The following is a 23995-nucleotide window of genomic DNA, read 5'->3' as shown; positions in this document are numbered from 1 at the left end:
GTTATAATTTTGCTCAAAAACACAGTATATTCTGAAATCTGTAATAAGATACATTCATAAATAATAATGTAAGTAATAGCAATAATAATTAACATAATAATAAATAAGATAATTCGAAGACATCACTATGATGGATCTGTAATGTTACGTTCCTTATATACTTTTCTCTAAATTTTTTATTTGTTTTTGGAATTACGTGTCAGCCGTCCCTAATTTAGCAGTGAAAGACAAGAGGGAAGGCAGCTAGTTATCACCATCCATTGCTAAATCATATGCTACTCCTTCACAAATGAATAATGGGATTGATTAAAACATCAGAATGCCTACACGGCTGGAAGGGCGAGCATGTTTGATGTGACGGGGATTCAAACCCACGACCCTCAAATTACGAGTCGAGCGCCCTAACCACCCGGCCATGCCAAGCCTTTTTTTCTTTTACTTTCCAATTATGTATCTAAGAGTAATGGTTTGATAATTCAGTGAATGTAATATATTGATATTGTATTATTAAGTATAGTGTTATATTATTAAGAATAGAATGCTGCATGGACCATTCGGTGTTGTTTTTCAATACCTTTGTACGCATAGATTTGTATTCATTTACTATTTATGTTACTTTTGTTACGTTAGTACAAAACAAACACCATTTACACAGAATCCAATTTAGATCACTTAAATTTCAATTTAGTATAATGTGTTTTAAAGTGACAGAATTTTTTCTGCCCTATAATTATAATGCCTTCCCCTTTCCCAGTAAAAAAAAATTCTGGATACGAGCCAGTTTTTTACATCTTTGTTCTTGCAGTCCTTGGTTCTGTTTATATTCTTAAGAGGCATAAAAACCGAGTATATCAAAGACAAGAACTGAGCAGTAAAAGTGTTAAAAAGACACGTATATAAATATTATGGCTAGACTGAAATAATTTATATGGTCAAACAAATTAGAATTGTTTTTTTTTATTTTATTTAAAGGAGATCGTATAGAACTAAAATATTGGTGCTCGGCTTACTGTGATCCGTGGTACGAATATAATTTTAAAATAAAATCTGTTCTTCAGTCTTGGGTCTTTTAATGTATAAATAATCGTGCTTTACCGATAATTCACCATCTCGATAATATATACATATATATAACAATTAAAATTAGATAATATATGCATATATATCATATCAAAGTATGAGTGACCAACTCTAATAACTAAAGCATCACAATACTGATGTACTGCTTAAATTTTGAGTACAAGGTGTTCCAAAATAAGAATATACCATGAAGAAAAATGAATAAAATTTATATTGTTTGAGACAAAAACAAAATTAAAAACAAAATATTTTTTGAAGGCTTGTAAGTTGTACTTACTTGGATTGTTAAACTTCTACGTGTTTCCCACTAGTAACTATAATCAATTTAATTCTCCATTTCCGTTCGGAGAATAAGTTTTCCATCACATCTGTAGGAACAGATAAAATTAATACGAAATGTCCATTCCTCAAGAGTTCTTGGTTTCCTGTGGTAGAATTCTGTTTTCAAAAGACCCAAAATCTGAAATCCAAAGGGGCGAACTCTTCAGCGGTTCTCACAAAGAGAGTCTGTTCTAAAACCTGCAATCAAATAATGATAAAGAACCTAGGTAACAAAAATAATATAATTCACTTTAATAAAATCAACGAGTCTTCAGAAGAAATTTCGTTTTGAATTATGTTCTTATCTCAAGCGATAAAGACATTAATTAGTCAACTTTCTTTATGGTATATTTATTTTTGGGAAACTCTGTATGTAAAAGTGTTATACGTTGGTTTGGGAATAATAATTTTCTTATTCAGCTCCTAACCAGGTTATCGAGAGGCTGAATCTTTTCCGAGTCAGTAGGAGCCATATAGGAGCGTATCTGTGTATAGCGATGAACGGTGTGCCTCCTTCAGTCAGTCAACGAATGCTCCTACAAATATACTGTAAGTTTCTTACATTGCGTTAATACTGTTGTTTTTTTGGATTAATCTGTTTCATACAAAATTATATTGTACTTTTTATTTAGATTTTTATATCTTTGGTTCTGTCATTTACGGTGTGTTTGTTCTCCGTGCTTTGGAGCGAGGTAGTGTTTTGAATCTCTTGAGTTCAGTGAATGTGTATTGAGCGTTTAGGAGCGAGACAGTGTCTTGAGATAGCTTCTCAAGCTTCTGTTCGCTTTGCCTCCCAGTTGCACACCAGTATGTCTGTTTTGAGTCTCTTGAGTTCAGTGAGTGTGTATTGAGCGTTTAGGAGCGAGACAGTGTCTTGAGATAGCTTCTCAAGTTTCGCGAGTATTTTCTCGGTGTTTCAGAACGAAATTGACTTTATCTTCCTCAGTTTTGCGAGTATCTTTCGAGTGTTTTGGAGGGAGATAGTATCTTGCGTCTTCAGATAATCGCGAGAATTTTCTTGGCGTTTTTTAAAAACGAAACAGTGACTTGATCTTCCTGAGTTTCGCGAGTGTCTTTTGGAGCGAGGCAACAATGTCATCCTCTCGAGTTTCGCGAGTGTGTTGTTGCTGTTTTGAAGCAAGAACAGTGTGTTGCCTCCGTTACATTCACACGCTGAATGTATTTTTTTTCTCAAGTTAATTTCTGTTAGCTTTGCCTTCCAGTAGCACACCAGTATGTCTGCATTCTTATAATGCTAAAAAACGGGTTTCGATGCCCGTGGTGGGTAGAGTACAGATAGCCCATTTTGATTGTTTGTTTGTTTTTGAATTCCGCGCAAAGCTACTCGAGAGCTGTCTGCGCTAGCCGTCCCTAATTTAGCAGTGTAAGACTAGGGGGAAGGCAGCTAGTCATCACCACCCACCGCCAACTCTTGAGCTACTCATTTACCCACGAACAGTGAAATTGACCGTAACATTAAAACGCCCCCACGGCTGGGAGGGCGAGCATGTTTGGTGCGATCGGGATTCGAACCCGCGATCCTCGGATATCGAGTCGAATGCCTTAACACGCTTGGCCATACCGAGCCCACACATTTTGTAACTCTGTGCTTAACTAAAAACAACAACTGCTTGCTTTTATTTTTATGAGGAAAAGAGCTTCACGTTTTTATGGGTATCGTACGCACATCTCTGGTGTTATATTAGCAATGGAAATAGCACCTATAGAAGGTCAAATAACAACAGAACATAAATAAATGTATTGTGTGTGATTCAAAATAAACCAGTTTAATAATTAATTCAGAAAAAAAAACACCACGTGGTCACTCAGTTTTCTCTGCTGACCTTAAATCTGTTAAAAGTCCACGCATACAATGTGATTGCTCCTTTTACAATCTACCGAAAAGAAACACACTTTCCTTTTCAACTTTAGTCGTGAATAGCTTTGACGCCCATCAATGAAATCACGTCTTGAATTAATGACCGACTTCATTGTCAGTAGTTCCTTAGAATTCGATAATACAGTCGAAAAGACCAGATCCTTTCACTCGTTTTCTGGTAAACGTTTTTCTTTTTTGTCATATGAAGTTTAATTACAAAGAAATTTCATGAACGTGATTGCACCGCAAGTATAATAAAAATATGTCGTTTGAACAGCAAAATGATTTGTTTAAAACTTTATTACGACACCTGGTAATTGCTTTTAACCGCCAGAAAAATGCAGCTTGAAGCCTAATTTATATATGCTTTATATATATATTAAATTTCATCCTACTGTTCCATCTGCTTTTCCCATTGTGAAAATGGTGCAGATAATAATTAAAAATAACAGCTGCGCAATTATGAGCCCAACTGGCTATTATAATTGGCCCGGCATGGTCAGGTGGTTAAGGCACTCGACTTGTAACCGGAGAGTCACTAGTTCGAATCCACGTCACACCAAACATACTTGCCCTTTCAGCCATGGGGGCGTTATAATATGACGGTCAATTCCACTATTCGTTGTTAAAAGAGTAGCCCAAAAGTTGGCGGTGGGTGGTGATGACTAGCTGCCTTCCCTCTAGCCTTACACTGCTAAATTAGGGACGTCTAGCGCAGTTAGCCCTCGTGTAGCTTTGTGCGAAATTCAAAACAAACACAGCTCACTATTATGAGACGAGAGTTAACAGTGAACACTGTTGACTAGCTGCTCTCTACCTAGTTTTTAGCCTCTTCGTCTGTCTGATAATGATTTTTTTTTACTTTGTTTATTTTCTAAATTTCCACAAAGCTACTTTAGATCTGTTTGTGCTAACCGTTACTAATATTTAACTGATAGACAAGAGGGATATTAACTATTAACAGCATACACTGCCTGTTCTTGGTCTTCTCTTGAGTATCTTCAGAACGTCCCTGACCCCTGAGGTGTGAAATGTGATATCTTGTTCTGTGCCATTGGAGCCACTAGCCTCTGCGCCAGGATCGTTCATTTTGTGTGTGTTTTATTAAACCAAAGCCACATCGGGCTATCTGCTGAGCCCACCGAGGGGAATCGAATCCCTGATTTTAGCATTGTAAATCCGGAGACATACCGCTGTACTAGCGGGGGGGGGCGTGTTCATTTTGTATCATAAATATATGATTAAGAAGTAAGCCTTTCCCACATAATAAATAGTTTGAATTATGGTTAAATACGAAAGTAAGTAAAACAGTTTCTAATGAGCTCGTGCTTTGAAAGATTTGCACGTGAAAGTTCAAGAAAACACGATCTCATTGAACAATTTTTTGAGACATAAATAGCAGTATTCGCCCCTCACGCCCAGTGGTACAGCTGAAAGGCGGCGAGGTAAGTCAATAAGAATACGACCGTAAATATCAGGTTTACGATACTGCGCTGGCAAAGCGCAGAAAACTCGTTATGTGGAACTTTTATAGCAAATAGACAGATTAAACAGCACATTATTTGATTCAGCACGATTAACGTTTCCTTTTACCACTGTTTTACTGATAAAAAGTTACTCGTTGCTATAGTTAAAGTATTAATTAATTATTTTACCTATAAATGAATGCAAACAAGTTTTATTTTCCAAGTTTGGGTTGGTAATCCACTACCATGTTTAGGGAAGTCCTGATAATATACTTGCGTTAAAAGTGACCGGGCCAGGGTTCGATCCTGGGTCTTCTTTATGAAAGACTTAGGTGCGCGCATAGGTTTAATCAGTACAACTGTAATTTACGCTAAGCACTTGGAATATATATCTAGAGGGCCTAGAACTTTAAAACACCCTTGAAATAATTATTGAAGTTATGAGAATCACTTCAGTACAATATGTGTGTGTGTAGGAAACTATAGTTTCATTAAAGTTGACTTAGCAGCTGTTACACGATATGTATATGTATACAAACGTAAGGCCACCACCTTGAAATTACTTCATAATTACTTATTTTTATATCATTCACACAACGAGACCAAAACAGCTAAAAGAAAAATGTAGGTCCCAGTATTGGTTTAATGTATATTTCTTCTTTCTCAGGGGTTTTCTTTACAATATTTTGTAAAATGTTTTAGACTTTTTTTTTTTAATTTTACTTTCAAAGTAATATTGTCCGTAATTATTAACTAACAAATTAGAGGGTGTGTGTGTTTTCTTATAGCAAAACCACATCAGGCTATCTGCTAAGCCCACAGAGGGAATCGAACCCCTGATTTTAGCGTTGTAAATCCGTAGACTTACCGCTGTACCAGCGGGGGCAAACGTAATAATAATATCAAATTAGAGGGAAGTCAGTAGTCGGTGAACAACATTCACTATTAGTTCTTGTATTACTCCAGTCTGTTCGAATAGTGGGATTTGACTGTCAATCCTATAACGCACCCACAGCCTCGAAATGAGAAGCAAGTTTGTTTGTTTTCCGCAACGAAACACGAACCTTGAACACTCGGATTCACATTGTAGGACGTTAATCACGTGACCCTACACGATCAGTTTTTCTGTGCTGACGGTTGTTTGTTTAAGCGCTCCAGTATTAGTTGTATACATATATATATATGCTTATCTTATTAGTAGTGACTACAGATGGACCGGATCCACTTTTGTTATGGTTCTCTGATCCCTCTTTAGTTCTAAGGTTTTTTTGGGTTTTTTTTTCAAGCATATTTTCGAAAGAAAAATTGCAGGTAAAGATATAAAAACAAAACAAGTGTTAGAATACGAATATATATGTTTTTACATTTTTGTCTCTTTTTCTCATCCAGTTCAACCCGAGGTGAAGATTACAAACGGTAAAATTGGTGCCCATCTCGGAGCCACGGCTCTTCTGAGCTGTCATATAGAGGCTCTTCCATTTCCGGAGATTGCGTGGGACAGAAACGATGACACGAAAATTAGTTCTGGAATGAAATACGAAATAGACGTGGCAATAAAGGAATATAAAATTCAGAGTGTGCTCAGAATCAGAAACCTTGAACCTTTCGACTTTGGAAAATATAAATGTGTCGCTACAAACAGTCTCGGTCGAACAGAGGGGAGACTTTATTTGTACGGTAATGTACTTATCTGTTTCTCTATGAAGTAACTGAATTCGATTGGTGCTTTTATATCGGCTAGGCAAAGCCAGGTGGTTAGGGCGCTCGACTTGTAATCTGAGGGTCACAAGTTCGAATCACCGTGGTATAAAAAATGTTCGCTCCTTTTAGTTGTGGGGGCGTTATAATGAAGACTCAATTCCACTATTTGTTGGTAAAAAAGTTGGTAGTGGAGTTGACTGCCTTTACTGTAGTCTTACAGTGCTAAACTAGAGACAAAATGTAAAGTGTTTTTTGCAATTTGCAAACGACGTTTTTGCCAAATAGAATTTCAACTAATTATACTATCGCCTCCTATCAATTGTAAACCCTCTTCAACCGTCCAGCTTCCTCTGCTCATATAAGAACATCATTCTTAACGAAGCACGACTAGAACTTATAAATGTAGTTTCAGATAATGTACTGGATGAACTATTAATATCTATTCCTCAGAAAAGTACTTAAGTATAGATCAAGATGGCTTAGAGCTTTAAAACATCCTTAAAATAATTACTGAACTTTTGAAGTTATTTAACCACTTCACTACAGTATGTGTGTGTGTATGTATAGTTTCATTAAAAACTCGTTTCGTAACTTGATCCACTTATCAGTACGGCCTTGAAATATGGCTTAGTGAATGCGTAAACGTTTATGAAATGTTAAATATTAATCAAAACAAACCGATAACAAGTATTGAAGAAATACATAACTTAGTTGTAATGAGTATAATATATTTCTTAAAGATATTAACAAACCAGTGAAAAGAACTGAAGAAATATCGTCAGTGATGTCGAGAAACCCACTTGTTGAGAAAATTTATATGCAAAAACGGCTCGTTTGGGTTGAGAAAATATTTTACATAGAAGGTCGAAACGCTGTTCGCTCTTCTACGTAAAATATTTTCTCAACCCAAACGAGACGTTTTTGCATATAAATGAAGAAATATAGCTTATTTGTATCTTGTGATCTGCGCTCTTTTTTTTCACGCTAAAGGTCGTTGGTTCGAATCCCCGCCCCACCATACATGCTCGCCCTTTCAGATGTGGAAGCATTATAATATGACGACCACTTCTATTATTCGATGGTAAAAGAGTAGCCGTGGAGCTGGGTAGTGATGTCTAGCTGCCTTCCATCTTTTACTGCTAGAGACGGCTAACGCAGATAGCTGTGATGTAACTTTGCGCGAAATTAAAAAGAAACAGGCTAAAGATTAGTATAAGCAATTACCGAAGAGGTGTTTGTGTGTAACTTAGTTATAACATGGAAAATGTTTGTTTTCTTTCAGGCTAAACGCTTGTACAAACACATGGGTAATTATTATTGAAGATAATTTAATTGTACAAAATAAGTTTCGTGCAGAGTTGATCAATATATGTACATAAACAAATAATTATTACACAATTAATATTTAATTAAAGTAACTGTTTTGAGTTGACTTAAAATCAGGCAGAACAGTTTTTATTATTATGATTCCAGAGAAAAGTGTTTGTTTATTTTTTTTTTGAATTAACATAACAGACGTCAAACAGACGTTTACTAGCGATAAATTTCAACTGTAAAAAATACTAATAAAATGCAGCTCTAATTTGAAAACAAAAACAAAACCAAAACTGAATGCAGTCTTACCATTCTCCTATGGGATGTCCTGTACTATTTGCTCATTATTATAAAAGCCAGCAATCCTTTGTTACTTTGAATACTTTCTTGTCAAACTAAAACTATTGGGAGTTCTCAAAGATCTTATCTATTGTTAAAGAACGGGATTATATTTCTCTCTCGATGCAGAAATGTCAATACTTTATTGTTGTTAACCAAAACATTCGAACATGCATTTTTGTAACAATATTCTAATTTGTTTGTCATATTTTGTTTAGAGTATCTGAATTTTTGTTTTTACAGATAAATGAACACGTGATGAAACTACTTCGACGTTAGTTTGTTATAAAGAGTTATTACTTTCAGATGGTTCTCATTTGAATCTCTTGCTAGTTTTCTTGTAGATGCTGGCTACAAGTTTTTTTCAGGAGTTTGTCGCGGGAGGTTTCGTCTGTTAGAAATTTATAACAGTAAGCTCAAAAGTTTTCAGGGGTTGTCACTGGAAGTTTTAATTTTTCAGAAGGTTGTCACTATAAGTTCACATGTCTTAGAAAGTTTCCTGTTTGTCAGCAGGTTGTCCCTGGCAAAAGCGTTTGTTTTTCCGAAGATTTTCTTCGGAGGTTATTTTACTTTTCAGATGATTGTCTGTGGGAAGTTTTAGTGTCAGAGAAGATTCTTAATGAATAGAGCTCTTGTACTTTAGAAAGCTTTAACAGGAAACTGTTGTGTCTCAAAAGATTGTTGTCATCAAAAACTCCTGTGGCTGTCACTAGAAGTGGTCAGTAGGAACTCATCAATGACAGAAGTAGTTCCCATCGTCCAGAAACTTGTTATTTACAGGAACTTCTGTTTTCAAAAGGTTGTTCCTGGCAGCTTCTATGTCTCAGAATGTCGTTACAGGGCCCTTGTCTCTGAGGTGTCTCAGAATATCGTTACAGGGAGCTCCCGTGTCTCTGAGGTGTCTCAGAATATCGTTTCAGGGAGCTCCCGTGTCTCTGAGGTCATCACTTGGATCTTCTGCATCTCAGAATCTCGTCCTTGTGAGCTTTCGTGTCTCATTAGGTAGTCACTGGGACATTCTGCGTCTCAAAATGTCCTTGTGAACTCCTTTGTCCCATAATGTCGTTCTTGTGAACTCCTATGTCTCAAAATGTCGTTCTTGTGAGCTTCTGTGTCTCAGAATGTCGTTATTATGAGTTTCTGTGTCTTCGAATGTCGTCCTTGTGAGTTCCTATAACTCAAAATGTCGTTACTGGGAGCTTTTACTTCTCAGAATGTCGTCCATGTAAACGCCTATGTCACAGAAGGTCGTTACGAGTTACCTGAAACGGTTTGTATTTTGAATTAATTCCTCAGTAGACTATATGTATCTAACGTATTGTTTTCAATTGGTGATTTTAAGACTTCACATGAGGATATTAAACAGTACTGGATTTATTTTCAATTCCTTTGATCATTATGGGACTGAAATTCTAAATATTCTTTATGAAATGAACAAACACTGTTCTTATTCTTCTTATAGCTTGTATAATACAAAAACGACTTTTTTTCCCCATCAGAAATCCCATGGCCTACTTTAGCACCTACATCTGTGGTTATTTCGATGTCGTCTACGTCACAAGGAACAAATTCATGGAGTGAGTATTGATCGAAGTTTTCTTGTCAGGACGCGTCTTCTCTCTTATACCTTTAAACATTATTACAAGTTAGCTACGACTTATAAACTAACCTCTCTTGTGATATTTGTAGAGAAATACAAACGGTTTAAATAAGGGTATTGTCACAAACCCATTTTATATTTTTGAATTTCCGTGATTTATGTATTGTTTATCATAGTGTCATCGGCTGTGGGATAAATATGTTTTTTTTTTACTTGTATTGACTGAAAATTAATGGGCCGTTAAACTGTATTTCTGTATCATAGCGTTAAGAAAAGAAAGAATGCATTTAAAAGAAAAAAAACAGAGTTGCTATCAAAATTTACTGATGGTCGTTCACTTTTGAACTAACATAAACTTTACGTTATTTTGTGTGATGCGTTTTTTTAGCTTGGGATTTAAAAGTTTTAAATTTAGATTGTCCATGTGAACAGCGTCTCTCTTGCAATGTGGCAAATTTTATTTTACAAAAACTTTGTAGAACGCCTGAAACTCCAAAAACGGCACGAGCTCTCCAAATGTCAGTCTCAAAGGAAGTGCTATAAAGCTGTAAGACGTGATTGGATGTGCATATCTTACCTGCTGTTTTGACAGTGTAGTTAGTTAACCCATGAACACGAGATGGCACATATTTCTAGGTTTTGTTCGAGCTTATTCCCAAAGCACATTAAAGATACGTTTCATTTGTTTTTTTCAAATATAGGGTTCTGACATCCTGTTAACAGAAAGAACCCCTCCAGCGTGACAACGTGTTCACGTTGTACAAGATTTAATAAAGGGAAATCAATGTATTGATATGATTATTGCATGTCTTAGAAAATACGAAATGAACACGGATAATATAGAATTACTATAGATCATTACGTACTCTTTGTTTTGCTTAGTTTTCGTTTAGAATTATTATATCGAATAATAAAACACAAATATTATAAAACGCGAGAAACAATTCTGTAGTTTTTTTCTGACATTATAGGCGTAATTACCCAGTATCTACGTATCCCTAATGAAGACTGAAATATGAGATCACTCAATGGATGAAACAAATAATATGTTTATTGTGATATCTATACAAACGTCTTCTACTGAATTGGCTCGTTCACGGAAATTCACACGATGTATATTATACCTGAGGGAAGAGCACGAGATCAAACACTGTTATAAAAATAAATTATACATTTCCCTTAAAAATATTTTGTTCATAGTGTACTCATATTGCGACGAAATATTCCGTGAGAACTTGTTTTCATTGGCTAATTCACAAAATAAAAGACTGCCTCATCCAATCGCAGAAAGGGTTATTCTAAACAGCCTCGGTTTCGATAGTTGATTTTTTTCTACTTGAAAAACATCTGATATGAGATAGAAATCTAAGAATAGAACACCTTTTTTCCCCACACTAACAAGTAATGGATATGTTAATAGAACTTGATAAAAGGTAATATATTATTAATTTTTATATTTATTCATTAATTTACCCCTGGCACGGCTTGGGGATTAGGGTTAGTTAACATTGTGCGGGTCGCGGTTTCAAATGTTAACAACAGCACACTATCCTAAAGATTTTGCTTTCTAACATCAAGTAAAATCTAACTAGCTTTCCAGTGATAGAAATATACGAATATCGTAGTCTGTTTAAATAACTACAGTAAGAGAGGAAATAAATGATGCAATTTATATATGGATAAAAACACCTTAGTAGTTATCATAACGAAATACAGATGTCATGTATATGACCAAATAAACAAATTATTAGGAAGCGTTTCCTAACGAAGAAGATGGCAAAACAGCTTAAAAATGTGGTTTCCATGATATATTTTCGTACATTTGATCATACTAGCAAAGGTATTCGACAATTTAAACGTTAATTATAAAAATGGGGCATGGGCCTTCCAGTCCACCATTTTGGGCCGTAGCACGCAAACCATTTTCCGATGCATAGGCACATCTGTTATACGTAGGATTTAAGTTCGCTGTCGTTATGAGTGGCTATTGATCTCCTCTCTTAACTGAGTGAGGGATCTATCGCTGTAGTGAAGCTGTGAAACTGGAATGGTTGGCAGACTTGAGCCATTTGACTGATTGTTTATCTTTTAATATTAATCTTCGGGGGTTCCATATGAGTTCACCCACCACATTTCCAAAATATTAGCTCAACTAGTTGGCCATAACAAATTCTAACATCAGACAGATGGACGACTTTGCATTGTTTTTGTGTTTGCGTGTTTCTAGATAAGTACAAATTTACGCGATGAGCTATCTCTGCTCTGCACATCATGGGTATCGAAACCCGATGTTTAGCGTTATACATCCGAATAAATACCGTTAAGCCGTTGGAGTGTATCGTCTTTTTAGCGAAGAAAGACAATAAAACGTCTTTTTACGGAGATTTATAAACAGTACACTGGTTTGAGCATTAAAACGTTTATAAATAATATATTGGATTGATTTACAAATATTAAAATATTTATAAACAGTAAATAAACTTGAGCAATAAGACATTGAAACATTTACATACGTTTATTAAACATTAAAACGTTTATAAACAGTACGCTGGATGGAACTAGAAAACATTAAAACGTTTATAAACAGTACGCTGGATGGAACTATAAAACATTAAAACGTTTATAAACAGTACGCTGAATGGAACTATAAAACATTAAAACGTTTATAAACAGTACGCTGAATGGAACTAGAAAACATTAAAACGTTTATAAACAGTACGCTGAATGGAACTATAAAACATTAAAACGTTTATAAACAGTACGCTGAATGGAACTAGAAAACATTAAAACGTTTATAAACAGTACGCTGAATGGAACTATAAAACATTAAAACGTTTATAAACAGTACGCTGGATGGAACTATAAAACATTAAAACGTTTATAAACAGTACGCTGAATGGAACTATAAAACATTAAAACGTTTATAAACAGTACGCTGAATGGAACTAGAAAACATTAAAACGTTTATAAACAGTACGCTGGATGGAACTATAAAACATTAAAACGTTTATAAACAGTACGCTGAATGGAACTAGAAAACATTAAAACGTTTATAAACAGTACGCTGGATGGAACTAGAAAACATTAAAACGTTTATAAACAGTACGCTGGATGGAACTAGAAAACATTAAAACGTTTATAAACAGTACGCTGGATGGAACTACAAAACATTAAAACGTTTATAAACAGTACGCTGGATGGAACTATAAAACATTAACACGTTTATAAACAGTACACTGGATGGAACTATAAAACATTAAAACGTTTATAAACAGTACGCTGGATGGAACTATAAAACATTAAAACGTTTATAAACAGTACGCTGGATGGAACTAGAAAACATTAAAACGTTTATAAACAGTACGCTGGATGGAACTATAAAACATTAAAACGTTTATAAACAGTACGCTGAATGGAACTAGAAAACATTAAAACGTTTATAAACAGTACGCTGGATGGAACTAGAAAACATTAAAACGTTTATAAACAGTACGCTGGATGGAACTAGAAAACATTAAAACGTTTATAAACAGTACGCTGGATGGAACTACAAAACATTAAAACGTTTATAAACAGTACGTTGGATGGAACTATAAAACATTAACACGTTTATAAACAGTACACTGGATGGAACTATAAAACATTAAAACGTTTATAAACAGTACACTGGATGGAACTATAAAACATTAAAACGTTTATAAACAGTACACTGGATGGAACTATAAAACATTAAAACGTTTATAAACAGTACACTGGATGGAACTACAAAACATTAAAATCTGAATAGTTCAGTGTGTACTAAAAACGAAAGAAAACAACCAATATTTGGAGAACCTTGGTTCAGTTAGTAATGTATTTTTCTTTTAGTAATGAAACGTTGCAGCTGTATTTTCCATGTTTTGCCACTGTTTTCATGTTTCTATAGCTTCGCATCAGTTCTTCATAAAGTAGGGGTTTACTTTGTTAGTGGACTGCCACTGCTTTCAACAGCAGTGGTTATAAGAAACGAATATTGTCCGTTGAAGATCCGTTTGTTGTAGCTGCATGGTGTCCATTGATATCGAGTATTGTAAGAAAACCACTTCAAATGTTACAGTGGTCATTCCCCAAGGCTTTAGTTTGTTTACTGGTAAGCACAAAACTATATGTGCTGAGCACACCCGGTTTTTTAGAGGTGTAAGCTCTCAGACTTACCACTGAACCAGTGGGGGAACAACCATAAAGCAACAAATAAATTACTGACAACTAGAAAACATTTTTACAACTTATTTTAACAGAGCTCGTTGCGCGCGTGTTTTCTTTATTTATCTTAGTGCTTGTTTGCAGAAGTTATTTTGGAATATCGCGAAATTCAACAAACCATCACGAATTATAAAAAGACGACGCAACAGATATAGTGAAAATGTAAACGTCACGCGAATTAAACAAATATCGAAGATAGTGAGTTCGTTACGATTTATTTATTTTTATCATTTGTTTGTTTTGTCTGAACTATGCGTCGATGCCACATCTGTCTCCATTTTCTCACTTGTCAATTCACCCATGTGTGTACGTGTGCGAATAATTTCACCAAGGCAATGCTTTAGATAAACGGTTTCCTCTGGGTGCACTTTGCACCGAGAACGTATAAACTTGTCTACTCTCGTTTCTGGAAGATAAAAGCACTGGAGTTTATAACAAATTTTAAAGGATCTGTAACACACCACTGGTGGTAAGTGTCTGCAAAAACTGAGCATACTGGCTGAACCAGAACCACATCTCTATAGCATTATTCCTTGAAATGATCATTTTCATTATAAGTTTATATACTTTGATAGATTGTTTAGGCAGAGTATTCATGATGAAACTTTGTAGAATGGACGACAACTAAATACGAAAGGCGGAAGACTTTTGAAACGTCGTCCTCTACACTTGTGTTTCCACACATAGGAAGTTGGACTTGAAGGCGAAAGGCGGAAGACTTTTAAAACGTCGTCCTCTACACTTGTGTTTCCACACACAGGAAGTTGGACTTGAAGGCGAAAGGCGGAAGACTTTTAAAACGTCGTCCTCTACACTTGTGTTTCCACACACAGGAAGTTGGACTTGAAGGCGAAAGGCGGAAGACTTTCGAAACGTCGTCCTCTACACTTGTGTTTCCACACACAGGAAGTTGGACTTGAAGGCGAAAGGCGGAAGACTTTCGAAACGTCGTCCTCTACACTTGTGTTTCCACACACAGGAAGTTGGACTTGAAGGCGAAAGGCGGAAGACTTTCGAAACGTCGTCCTCTACACTTGTGTCTCCACACACAGGCAGTTGCCGTCCATCAAAGTTTCATAAATTTATGTTATTCTGTCGTAAGATTTCAGAATACTAAAACTGATTTTATTATTTTTCTGAGACGTTAAATCAGATTACGTGTTTAGAAATATTCATAGATATTTTATTTGGTAAAGAGGAACAAATTTGGATAACAGAAGTTAAAAAGTTATTATTTGTTTTCAGTTATAATTTCTGTTTATCTATATTCTAATTCTCACATTACCGGCCTGCTTATGTAATGTTCATAACCGTGGGGATTCGTTTATATATAGTTCATAACTAGGGGATTCATATAGAATAACACTGGTTGCTTTTACATTTTTGCCTCTTACATTAATCGGTCTAAAGAACTGGCGAAAGAAATAGTTAATTTTTATGCGGTGCACGTAGAAACTACAACAGTAACCAGAGATGTTGATGTTGGTGTTTTATGCGTGTGTGTTTACATATTTCTGACTGACTCGTACGTAACAAACACAATCGAAGACTAGAGGTCAATTTCTTGTGAAAATAGCTTCGAATAAAAGTGTTTATAAAGACCGCCGGAATTCATATGGATTTCATTACTGGTTTATAAAGACTGCCGGAATTCATATGGATTTCATTACTGGTTTATAAAGACTGCCGGAATTCATATGGATTTCATTACTGGTTTATAAAGACCGCCGGAATTCATATGGATTTCATTACTGGTTTATAAAGACCGCCGGAATTCATATGGATTTCATTACTGGTTTATAAAGACCTCCGGAATTCATATGGATTTCATTACTGGTTTATAAAGATCACCGGAAGTCATATGGATTTCATTACTGGTTTATAAAGACCACCGGAATTCATATGGATTTCATTACTGGTTTATTTGTTTGTAAGCATAAAGTTACGTGTTCTGCTCACAACAGGTATCAAACTTCGAATCTATGTGTTACAAGTCTGCGGACTCGCGTCAAGCTATGGGGAGCCTAATTCCACTGCTAATTCTAGGATTGTACATGGCGAAGCGCATGTGCTCTTAAAAACTCGAGTACGTGATATCTTATTCTGTAATTTGTTTCTTTTCAGACGACATGCCAAATCTGAATGAGCTAGAACATACACATTCCCCTGAGAAACTCCCCCAAGCAGCTAAAGGTAGGTGTGCGGGTTGTTTTACAAAATCCCATCTATTTCTGTGACTAAAATAATCATTGATTAGGTGATAAACTTTTATTCAGAAAGCAATAACTAACAACTTCAAACAGTCAGGTGTTGCAACAAGTTTCTGATGTGGCTCTTGGTGTTTGTAGCGTAATGTATCGGGCTGGAGGAAAATATAATTCAGAACTCGATTGAAAAAAAATATATATTTTATTAGAAGCAAGTTGTATCTATCTGTGTACGATACATGTGCATGTATATATACAGGAGTTGGAGAGAAAATAAAACAAAATACTCGGAGAAATAGGCTTTGTTTCACTGTAGGATGTTTGGACTATTTTAATACGTATAGCAGTATAGCAAGATGCCTACGAACTCTTAGGTATGCTGAAGGGTTAGGGTTAAGTTTAGGTTTTATTGTTTTAGAAAACAATTTGACACAGAGTATGGAAGTCTTGTACACTCTGAAAGATCACGACAACAAAACTGTACCAAAACAATGTAAAATCGTGTCACTTATACAAAACTATAAATGTGGTCACTTTAGAGTGAAAATGCCTGCACTCTGGGGGACGGCGTCTCCTGGGGGACGGGGTATTCCGTCTAACGGAAGTAATCATGACAATAGAAGCAAAACTGGAGAGCCAATTACAAATTCAATGATGGTTAGATTATGGGTTCTTTTACCAATAATTTCTCAGATCTCACCATCACCCACTGTTAATAGCCGGTTGTAGAAACGACAGCCACCTATAACGGCATAAATATAGAAATCTTATATCATGAACTACCCTGGATTTCTATCAGAAAATATAATCCAATCCTAACTTTATTCTGGAGTTCTTATAATAAATGATGTAATTTGAGTGTTTCATTAATAATATATATAACTCGTAATCCGAGGGTCGTGGATTCGAATCCCCCTCACCCCAAACATGCTCGCCCTTTCAGCCGTAGGAGCGTTATAATATGACGATCAATCTCATTATTTGTTTGTAAAAGAGTCGGCGATGGGTGGCGATGACTAGCTGTTTTCCCTCTAGTCTTACACTGCTAAATTAGGGACGGCTAGCGCAGATAGCCCTCGTATAACTTTGCGCGAAATTCAAAAACAAACCAAACCTCTAGTGTTGATACCCCTAACTCCACACAGTGAAGAGAGAGAAGAAAGCATATTCGATAAATAAAAACTAAATACACGATAGGCGTAAATAATAAATGATCCACATACCTATATTATGGGGTTAATATGTTAAAGGTCATAATTCATTATTACTGTGCAGGGTACAAGTCAAGATAATATGAATGTGAAACGGCACTAGTTTAAAGGCTTAATGATTAGTAATATTATATATGTTTCATATACAGAAACATATATAAATTCGGAATTTTAAACGTCTGTCAGAAGAAGGTGTATGCAGAATACATCCAGACCAACGATCTATTTTTAAATTAAAACCGACTAAAAGCTTGATTCTATAGATTCATTTTGAGAGGAAAAATAAGTAAAAGATACAGCATGTCTACATTACCTTGGTTAAGATAAGTAAATACAAGCTATTTGTCAACAGTTGTCAATTAGTTCTTCGTTATTGATAATAATAATAATAAAAAAGAAACATGGAACCGCAAAGAATCCCTGGAGAAAAAAAAACAAACCTATTCACTGTAAATTATGACTGGAAATACCAGATGAATAACATGAAATGCGTGAGCGAAGCGTGGACGGATCTATAAACTCAATCTTAAAGTGCGTAATTTCTATTTTGAATATTTACTTTGAAAGATTTTGCTACATATGTGAGGTAAATAAGTTATGAGCATGTTGTATTCACGATGGGTAAGATTAAAATTATCCGCTACGGAGGTTCACAGAACTTGAACATTAAAGGGAAGAAACAAACACGGATGAACGAATAAGCAAAAATATCTACTTAGGTAACCGCGCAGGTCTTACGTTTTTCTAATACGTCCGCACAGGACAATGATAAATAAAATTCTGATTTCCTAATACTTACAGGAGAGAGAAAAATTCTTACCCGGTACCAATTTGTTTAGGTATCTGTGCCACTCTCGTCAATAATGTTATAGTACATTCAGTACATTTGGTAGGAACTTTAATAAAATTGCATGAATATTTCAGGCTAAAGAAGTTTTTAAAGAACTAATTCGTTACGTAAGTCCATATAAATTAACGGTTACTACTCATGTATAGATACGTCTGGATAACTTAACGATTATCCATGATTAGTGGTCCGGCATGGCCAGGTGGTTAAGGTACTCGACTCGTAATCCGAGGATCGCGAGTTCGAATCCCCATCACACCAAACGTGCTCGTCTTTTCAGCCGTGAGGGCGTTATAGTGTAACAGTCAATCCCACTATTTGTTGGTACAAGAGTAGCCCAAAAGTTGGCGGTGGGTGGTGATAACCAAGACCTTGATATCATCAGCAAATGTAAATAATTTATTGATTTTGCTTTACCTCTTATTATTTTTACATCTAATTTTTTTTATCCCTCACTACTGTCTAGTCCCAGTTTTAAAAGTTCTCTTACAGCTGAGTTAACAGCCTTATCAAACAAGTCAGCCCCTACTCTATTTAAATGTAAAACATCTATTCTAAAATATCTCCTTTGTTCCTCTAAACTGATCCCACGATTCCAACCAACCTATTTGCTTATCCTTACATACCAAGCTAAGCCTAACACTTAGCCCTAGTCACCTACTCATAACTTCATCCCCACAATTACTTCAGGACAGTATTCCTGACAAAATTAAGTTATGACCTTTTTCTTCAAATGCTTTTATCAACCCTTGTACTTATTAATTAGCTCCTTTGACCTACCTGTACCTTGTCAAGGAATCGCCTATGGCAAAAACTTCCTTATCAACCACGTCCTTCTCTGACCTTTTGTCTTTCTTCCATCCAGTAGTTCCTCATCTGGAATCACCTATGGCAATAACTTTCTTATCAACCACGTCCTTCTCTGACCTTTTGTCTTCCTTCCATCCAGTAGTTCCTCATCTGGAATCACCTATGGCGATAACTTTCTTTTCAACTACGTCCTTCTCTAACTTTTTTGTCTTCCATCCATCCAGCAATGGAGCACTAAAGATGTCACTTTCTAAAATCTTAACTCCATTTCTCGTTTGTTATAGACGTTATACACTCTGCATTTATTGTGGATTTACTATTATAACAGAGAAGTAATGTAAAAAGATGGCTATTTTTGTGCTTTGGAGCTCACAGTTTTGTAACAAATTATTTAATAGTTTTACACATATTTGACCATTTCGTTTATTTGAAATGAAAAGTTTTGAATTACAAATACCAGTGATACTGTATGATTTAGAATAAGAATCACCTAATGTATAATTTATATCGAGCATAGGAAGACATTCGTTATGATATCTTTTGATACTTAGGTAAAATAGTGACTTCAGTATTGAGGAAATGCCAAACTCCAGTGATCGGCAATTGTTTTTTAATGACGGAACTTATCGATTGTAATTTAAGGTTGTTATAGTTACATAATTAATATTGCTATAGTTACACATTTAATATTAATGTTACAGGTAAACATTTAATGCTGTTGTTATAGTTAAAGGCTGAATATCGTTGCTATAGTGATTTATTTAAATTTGCTATCATAGTTAAATATTTAACTTTGTTGTTACAGATGTGGATTTTGTTTATATAGTGAGGTTATTTCAATTATAAGAGAATACGAAATTTAATTTTCAATCACATGATGAATTTTCTTTTCAGATCCATTAATTTTATTATTTTGTTTTCGTGGGACTTAATTTTTTGTATTTGTCATCCAAAGAAATTCATTAAAATATCTTAATATTGTGTAATGCTTTGCATAATCAGAATGCAAGAACAGATATTTTAACTGACGTTTCGAGAGTCTATCTTTCATTAGGCTTAATAGAAACTTTGGTAGTCTAATAACAAATTATTGATGTTAATTTGTGTGCATCCTTGGGTTTCGTACATCGTGCAGTTTGTATTAACTTTTGTAACATTAACTGTTTAACGTTCAATATAATTATATTTACAACAATGACTGTGATTATTTGTGTTTTAAACATCGTTTACGTCCTCATATAATGACCACAAAGTGGTCATTATTTCTTTCAACGTCACGTAATGACTACAGTAAGTTAACTATTTATGTATTCAACATTGTTAAGATCTTCATGTAATAACTCCAGCAATTTGAATACTTGTGTTAACTTAGTTGAGATCCTTAATGATAACTACAAGTTAAATATTTATGTATTCAACATTGTTAAGATCTTCATGTAATAACTCCAGCAATTTGAATACTTGTGTTAACTTAGTTGAGATCCTTAATGATAACTACAAGTTAAATATTTATTTATTCAACATTGTTAAGATCTTCATGTAATAACTCCAGCAATTTGAATACTTGTGTTAACTTAGTTGAGATCCTTAATGATAACTACAAGTTAAATATTTATGTATTCAACATTGTTAAGATCTTCATGTAATAACTCCAGCAATTTGAATACTTGTGTTAACTTAGTTGAGATCCTTAATGATAACTACAAGTTAAATATTTATGTATTCAACATTGTTAAGATCTTCATGTAATAACTCCAGCAATTTGAATACTTGTGTTAACTTAGTTGAGATCCTTAATGATAACTACAAGTTAAATATTTATTTATTCAACATTGTTAAGATCTTCATGTAATAACTCCAGCAATTTGAATACTTGTGTTAACTTAGTTGAGATCCTTAATGATAACTACAAGTTAAATATTTATTTATTCAACATTGTTAAGATCTTCATGTAATAACTCCAGCAATTTGAATACTTGTGTTAACTTAGTTGAGATCCTTAATGATAACTACAAGTTAAATATTTATTTATTCAACATTGTTAAGATCTTCATGTAATAACTCCAGCAATTTGAATACTTGTGTTAACTTAGTTGAGATCCTTAATGATAACTACAAGTTAAATATTTATTTATTCAACATTGTTAAGATCTTCATGTAATAACTCCAGCAATTCGAATACTTGTGTTAACTTAGTTGAGATCCTTAATGATAACTACAGTAAATAATTATTTGTGTTTCAACGAGATTAAGTTAATTATCTCAACATATGAGTTTTCAAGAGAATGAAACTTAACATCATCATAAACTTTGACATTATCTAATAACTAGATAAAGAAAAATTATACTAAAATAAATGGGTGATTCGTCTATTATTTAATTTATTCTTTTATAATATTTTTTTCCAAAAGAGAGCTCATCGCTGTATGATGAAGCATCAAACGCTCGTGGAAGTAAAGTGTAAAATTGAACGAACCGAGAGAACCATCAGGTCCGTGTGTTAAGTATGCTATGGAATCACACTTAGTTTAACATGGTTAAAAGAATGTACTTACATTTCATTCTTTGTAGAACTGGATGTCTTTTGTTACTTCTTTGTGGAAAAAAAATGAAATAGCTGGTAATAAATTACTTTAAAACGATTTTGCTTCGTCTTGGAAACACAACACATCCCATGAGAAATAAAGAAGCTAACACACACAAAAAACAACAACCACTGATCTTACACAGATGTCTGAGAGAAAATATTTTAGTTTGTTCAACTATTAAGAAGAATGATTTATTTTCTGTTTCCCATATGAAACACTCTTTACCATTTGCAAAATGAGAACACTCGAATTAATACAGTTTTTTTTTCCTTTCGAAAATGACTATAAGGGACCGTTGTTAAAGTACAAATTAAATTTGTTAAGCAAATATGCTTAACGTTAACAAGGAAACTTTATACTGTTTCTTTATGTGTGGGTACTAAAAGAATAAACTTATTAAATAAGTGGCCTACATAGAATTCTGTTTGTTTCTCTGTTCTCATGAAATCAAATCTCTGACTTCTAAAAGTTCATCTAAACACGTAGTTTAACTTTCAGACCAAGACAAACTCATTTTGTGATGACGTGCAAACTAGAGATGCATATGTCAATCTGTCTAGCAGCTAGCTTTCTATCTGTATGTCTAATCTATTTATTTACCTATAATTAACAAATATTTCTATATCCACAAAATGTAAGATGATTAAAGTCACTTCAAGTGAGTTATTTCAGCTTAAAGCAATTAGAAGTACGTTCTTCTGCAGCTTAGACGTTCATAAACATAATTATGTTGACTAACGTGTTAACATTCATAGACATAACACACATGAAGCCGTGATTGTGTAATGGATTTTTCCTTTGTTAAACTTTAGAATAAAAAAAAATTCACCCGATAACAAAAAGTACAGTCCGAGCGAAAGCAAAGTAATGAGTTTTTATTAGTGATTTAAAATTTATATACTGCAAATAAAAATGTTATTTTTCTGTGAATTTTAATGTCAGTATTGTTACATTTCAGTAAGCGGACACAAGGGGAATAGCGAAAGTGTGACGTCATCAGTTTCTTTGTTCAGTTTCTGTGTCCTTTCCGTCATCGTGCTTGAGGTTATCACGTGATATAGCACAGCCATTGGATGTTTGTGACCTTGTTTCTGTTTCAAGTTAATATAAAATATAAACATATAAATAACGATGAAACCGAGTAGTGCTCAAAGATACGTTCAACCATCTTGTATAGCGCCATCTGGTAGCCGTCTAGGCTAATGACTCGATGAAAAAAAATGCGTGTGTATATCTGTATTTTGTTATATTTCTTCTGTTATTAATGTACGAAACGTCGACCGCTTCAATAAAATATCAAGTGTTTTATGTAATTCGTGTGTAATCGAGGAGCGAACTAACCGTATAGTTGTGTTATAACCATTCAGTAATCACGTGGGAAAAATAATTAGTGGATTATTTAATTTTAGGAGTTCTAAACACTGTTCATTTTCTTAACTGTTGCTTTGCAGTTTGACGAATTATGTACAATTTAAACGTCATGCTAAAACTGTGCAACTCCTGTATGACATCGTAAAAACATGTGAAAATAAAAGTTTAAGAAATGTTTAGCACTATGTTCTACGTTTGTAATAAAATATTGTTGGCTCAGGTAGAATGCTAGTTTTTATCGTTAGATGTCTATAGTATGTCCAGCTGTGAAATGAGTCCAGAATTTCAACGTAATTGGCGCCATGTCATGATGTGAATCTATGTTTAAATCTTACATCAGTGATACGTATATTCATATTTGTCTTTTAAATTATAGATATGAAAATATCTTGACGTCTGTCTATTCATTTTGTGAAGTAAGCTTCCGATCAATCATACGTTTTATTTCGATTCTCCTATGAAAATTGTATTCGCTAAATCTCCAAACTTAAAATAAATAATTTTGAAAACGTAGTGTCTTTAATGAACGATAGATGGCAGAGTAGGTTCAGTGTCTTGTTTGTTGTTTTTTTTTCAATTTCGAGCTTAGCTACACGAGAACTATTTGCACTAGCCTACCCTAATTTATTGATGTATGACTAGAGAGTAAGCAATTAGTCGTCATCATCCACCACCAACGAGAAGTAGGATTAACCATCACCTAATAACACCCCTACCCTTGAAAAGATGAGCATATTTGATGTGACGGGGACTTAAACTTGCGACCCTCTGATTACGAGTCGAGTGGCATGTTAAACGATGTGACAAAGGTAAATGCTAAACACAGACATTAGAACTATAAGGTTTAATTTACGAGACAGAGGCCATATTGAAAAGTTACAGCTCTCTGATCTTTCGACCTGACGTTTTAAATAATATCACTAGAAACACAATCTTTATTTAACACACAACACAATTTATCATTCAGTGATGGCCTGATAGTTAGGGCACCTGACTTGCAATCTGAGGGACGCGGGTTA

At 34.5% G+C, this 23995-nt stretch overlaps 1 protein-coding gene across 1 annotated transcript in view; it reads left to right on the top strand.

Moving 5' to 3' along the window:
* Positions 1–23457, top strand: part of LOC143254460 (lachesin-like) — a 53559-nt gene extending 30102 nt beyond the window's left edge. Inside the window, exons 4-9 of the mRNA XM_076509643.1 lie at positions 1822–1950; positions 6136–6423; positions 9600–9677; positions 16067–16135; positions 21429–21508; positions 22564–23457. Of these exons, the coding sequence (XP_076365758.1) occupies positions 1822–1950; positions 6136–6423; positions 9600–9677; positions 16067–16135; positions 21429–21481 (617 nt within the window). The 3' untranslated portion in view covers positions 21482–21508; positions 22564–23457. The remainder of the gene's footprint in view (positions 1–1821; positions 1951–6135; positions 6424–9599; positions 9678–16066; positions 16136–21428; positions 21509–22563) is intronic.
* Positions 23458–23995: the final 538 nt, after the last annotated feature.

This window comes from Tachypleus tridentatus, chromosome 6, assembly GCF_004210375.1.
Source record: "Tachypleus tridentatus isolate NWPU-2018 chromosome 6, ASM421037v1, whole genome shotgun sequence".
NCBI classification, from domain to species: Eukaryota; Metazoa; Arthropoda; class Merostomata; order Xiphosura; family Limulidae; genus Tachypleus; species Tachypleus tridentatus.
The sequence above is the reverse complement of the archived record's forward strand: the minus strand, read 5'-3'. Positions and strand labels throughout refer to the sequence as shown.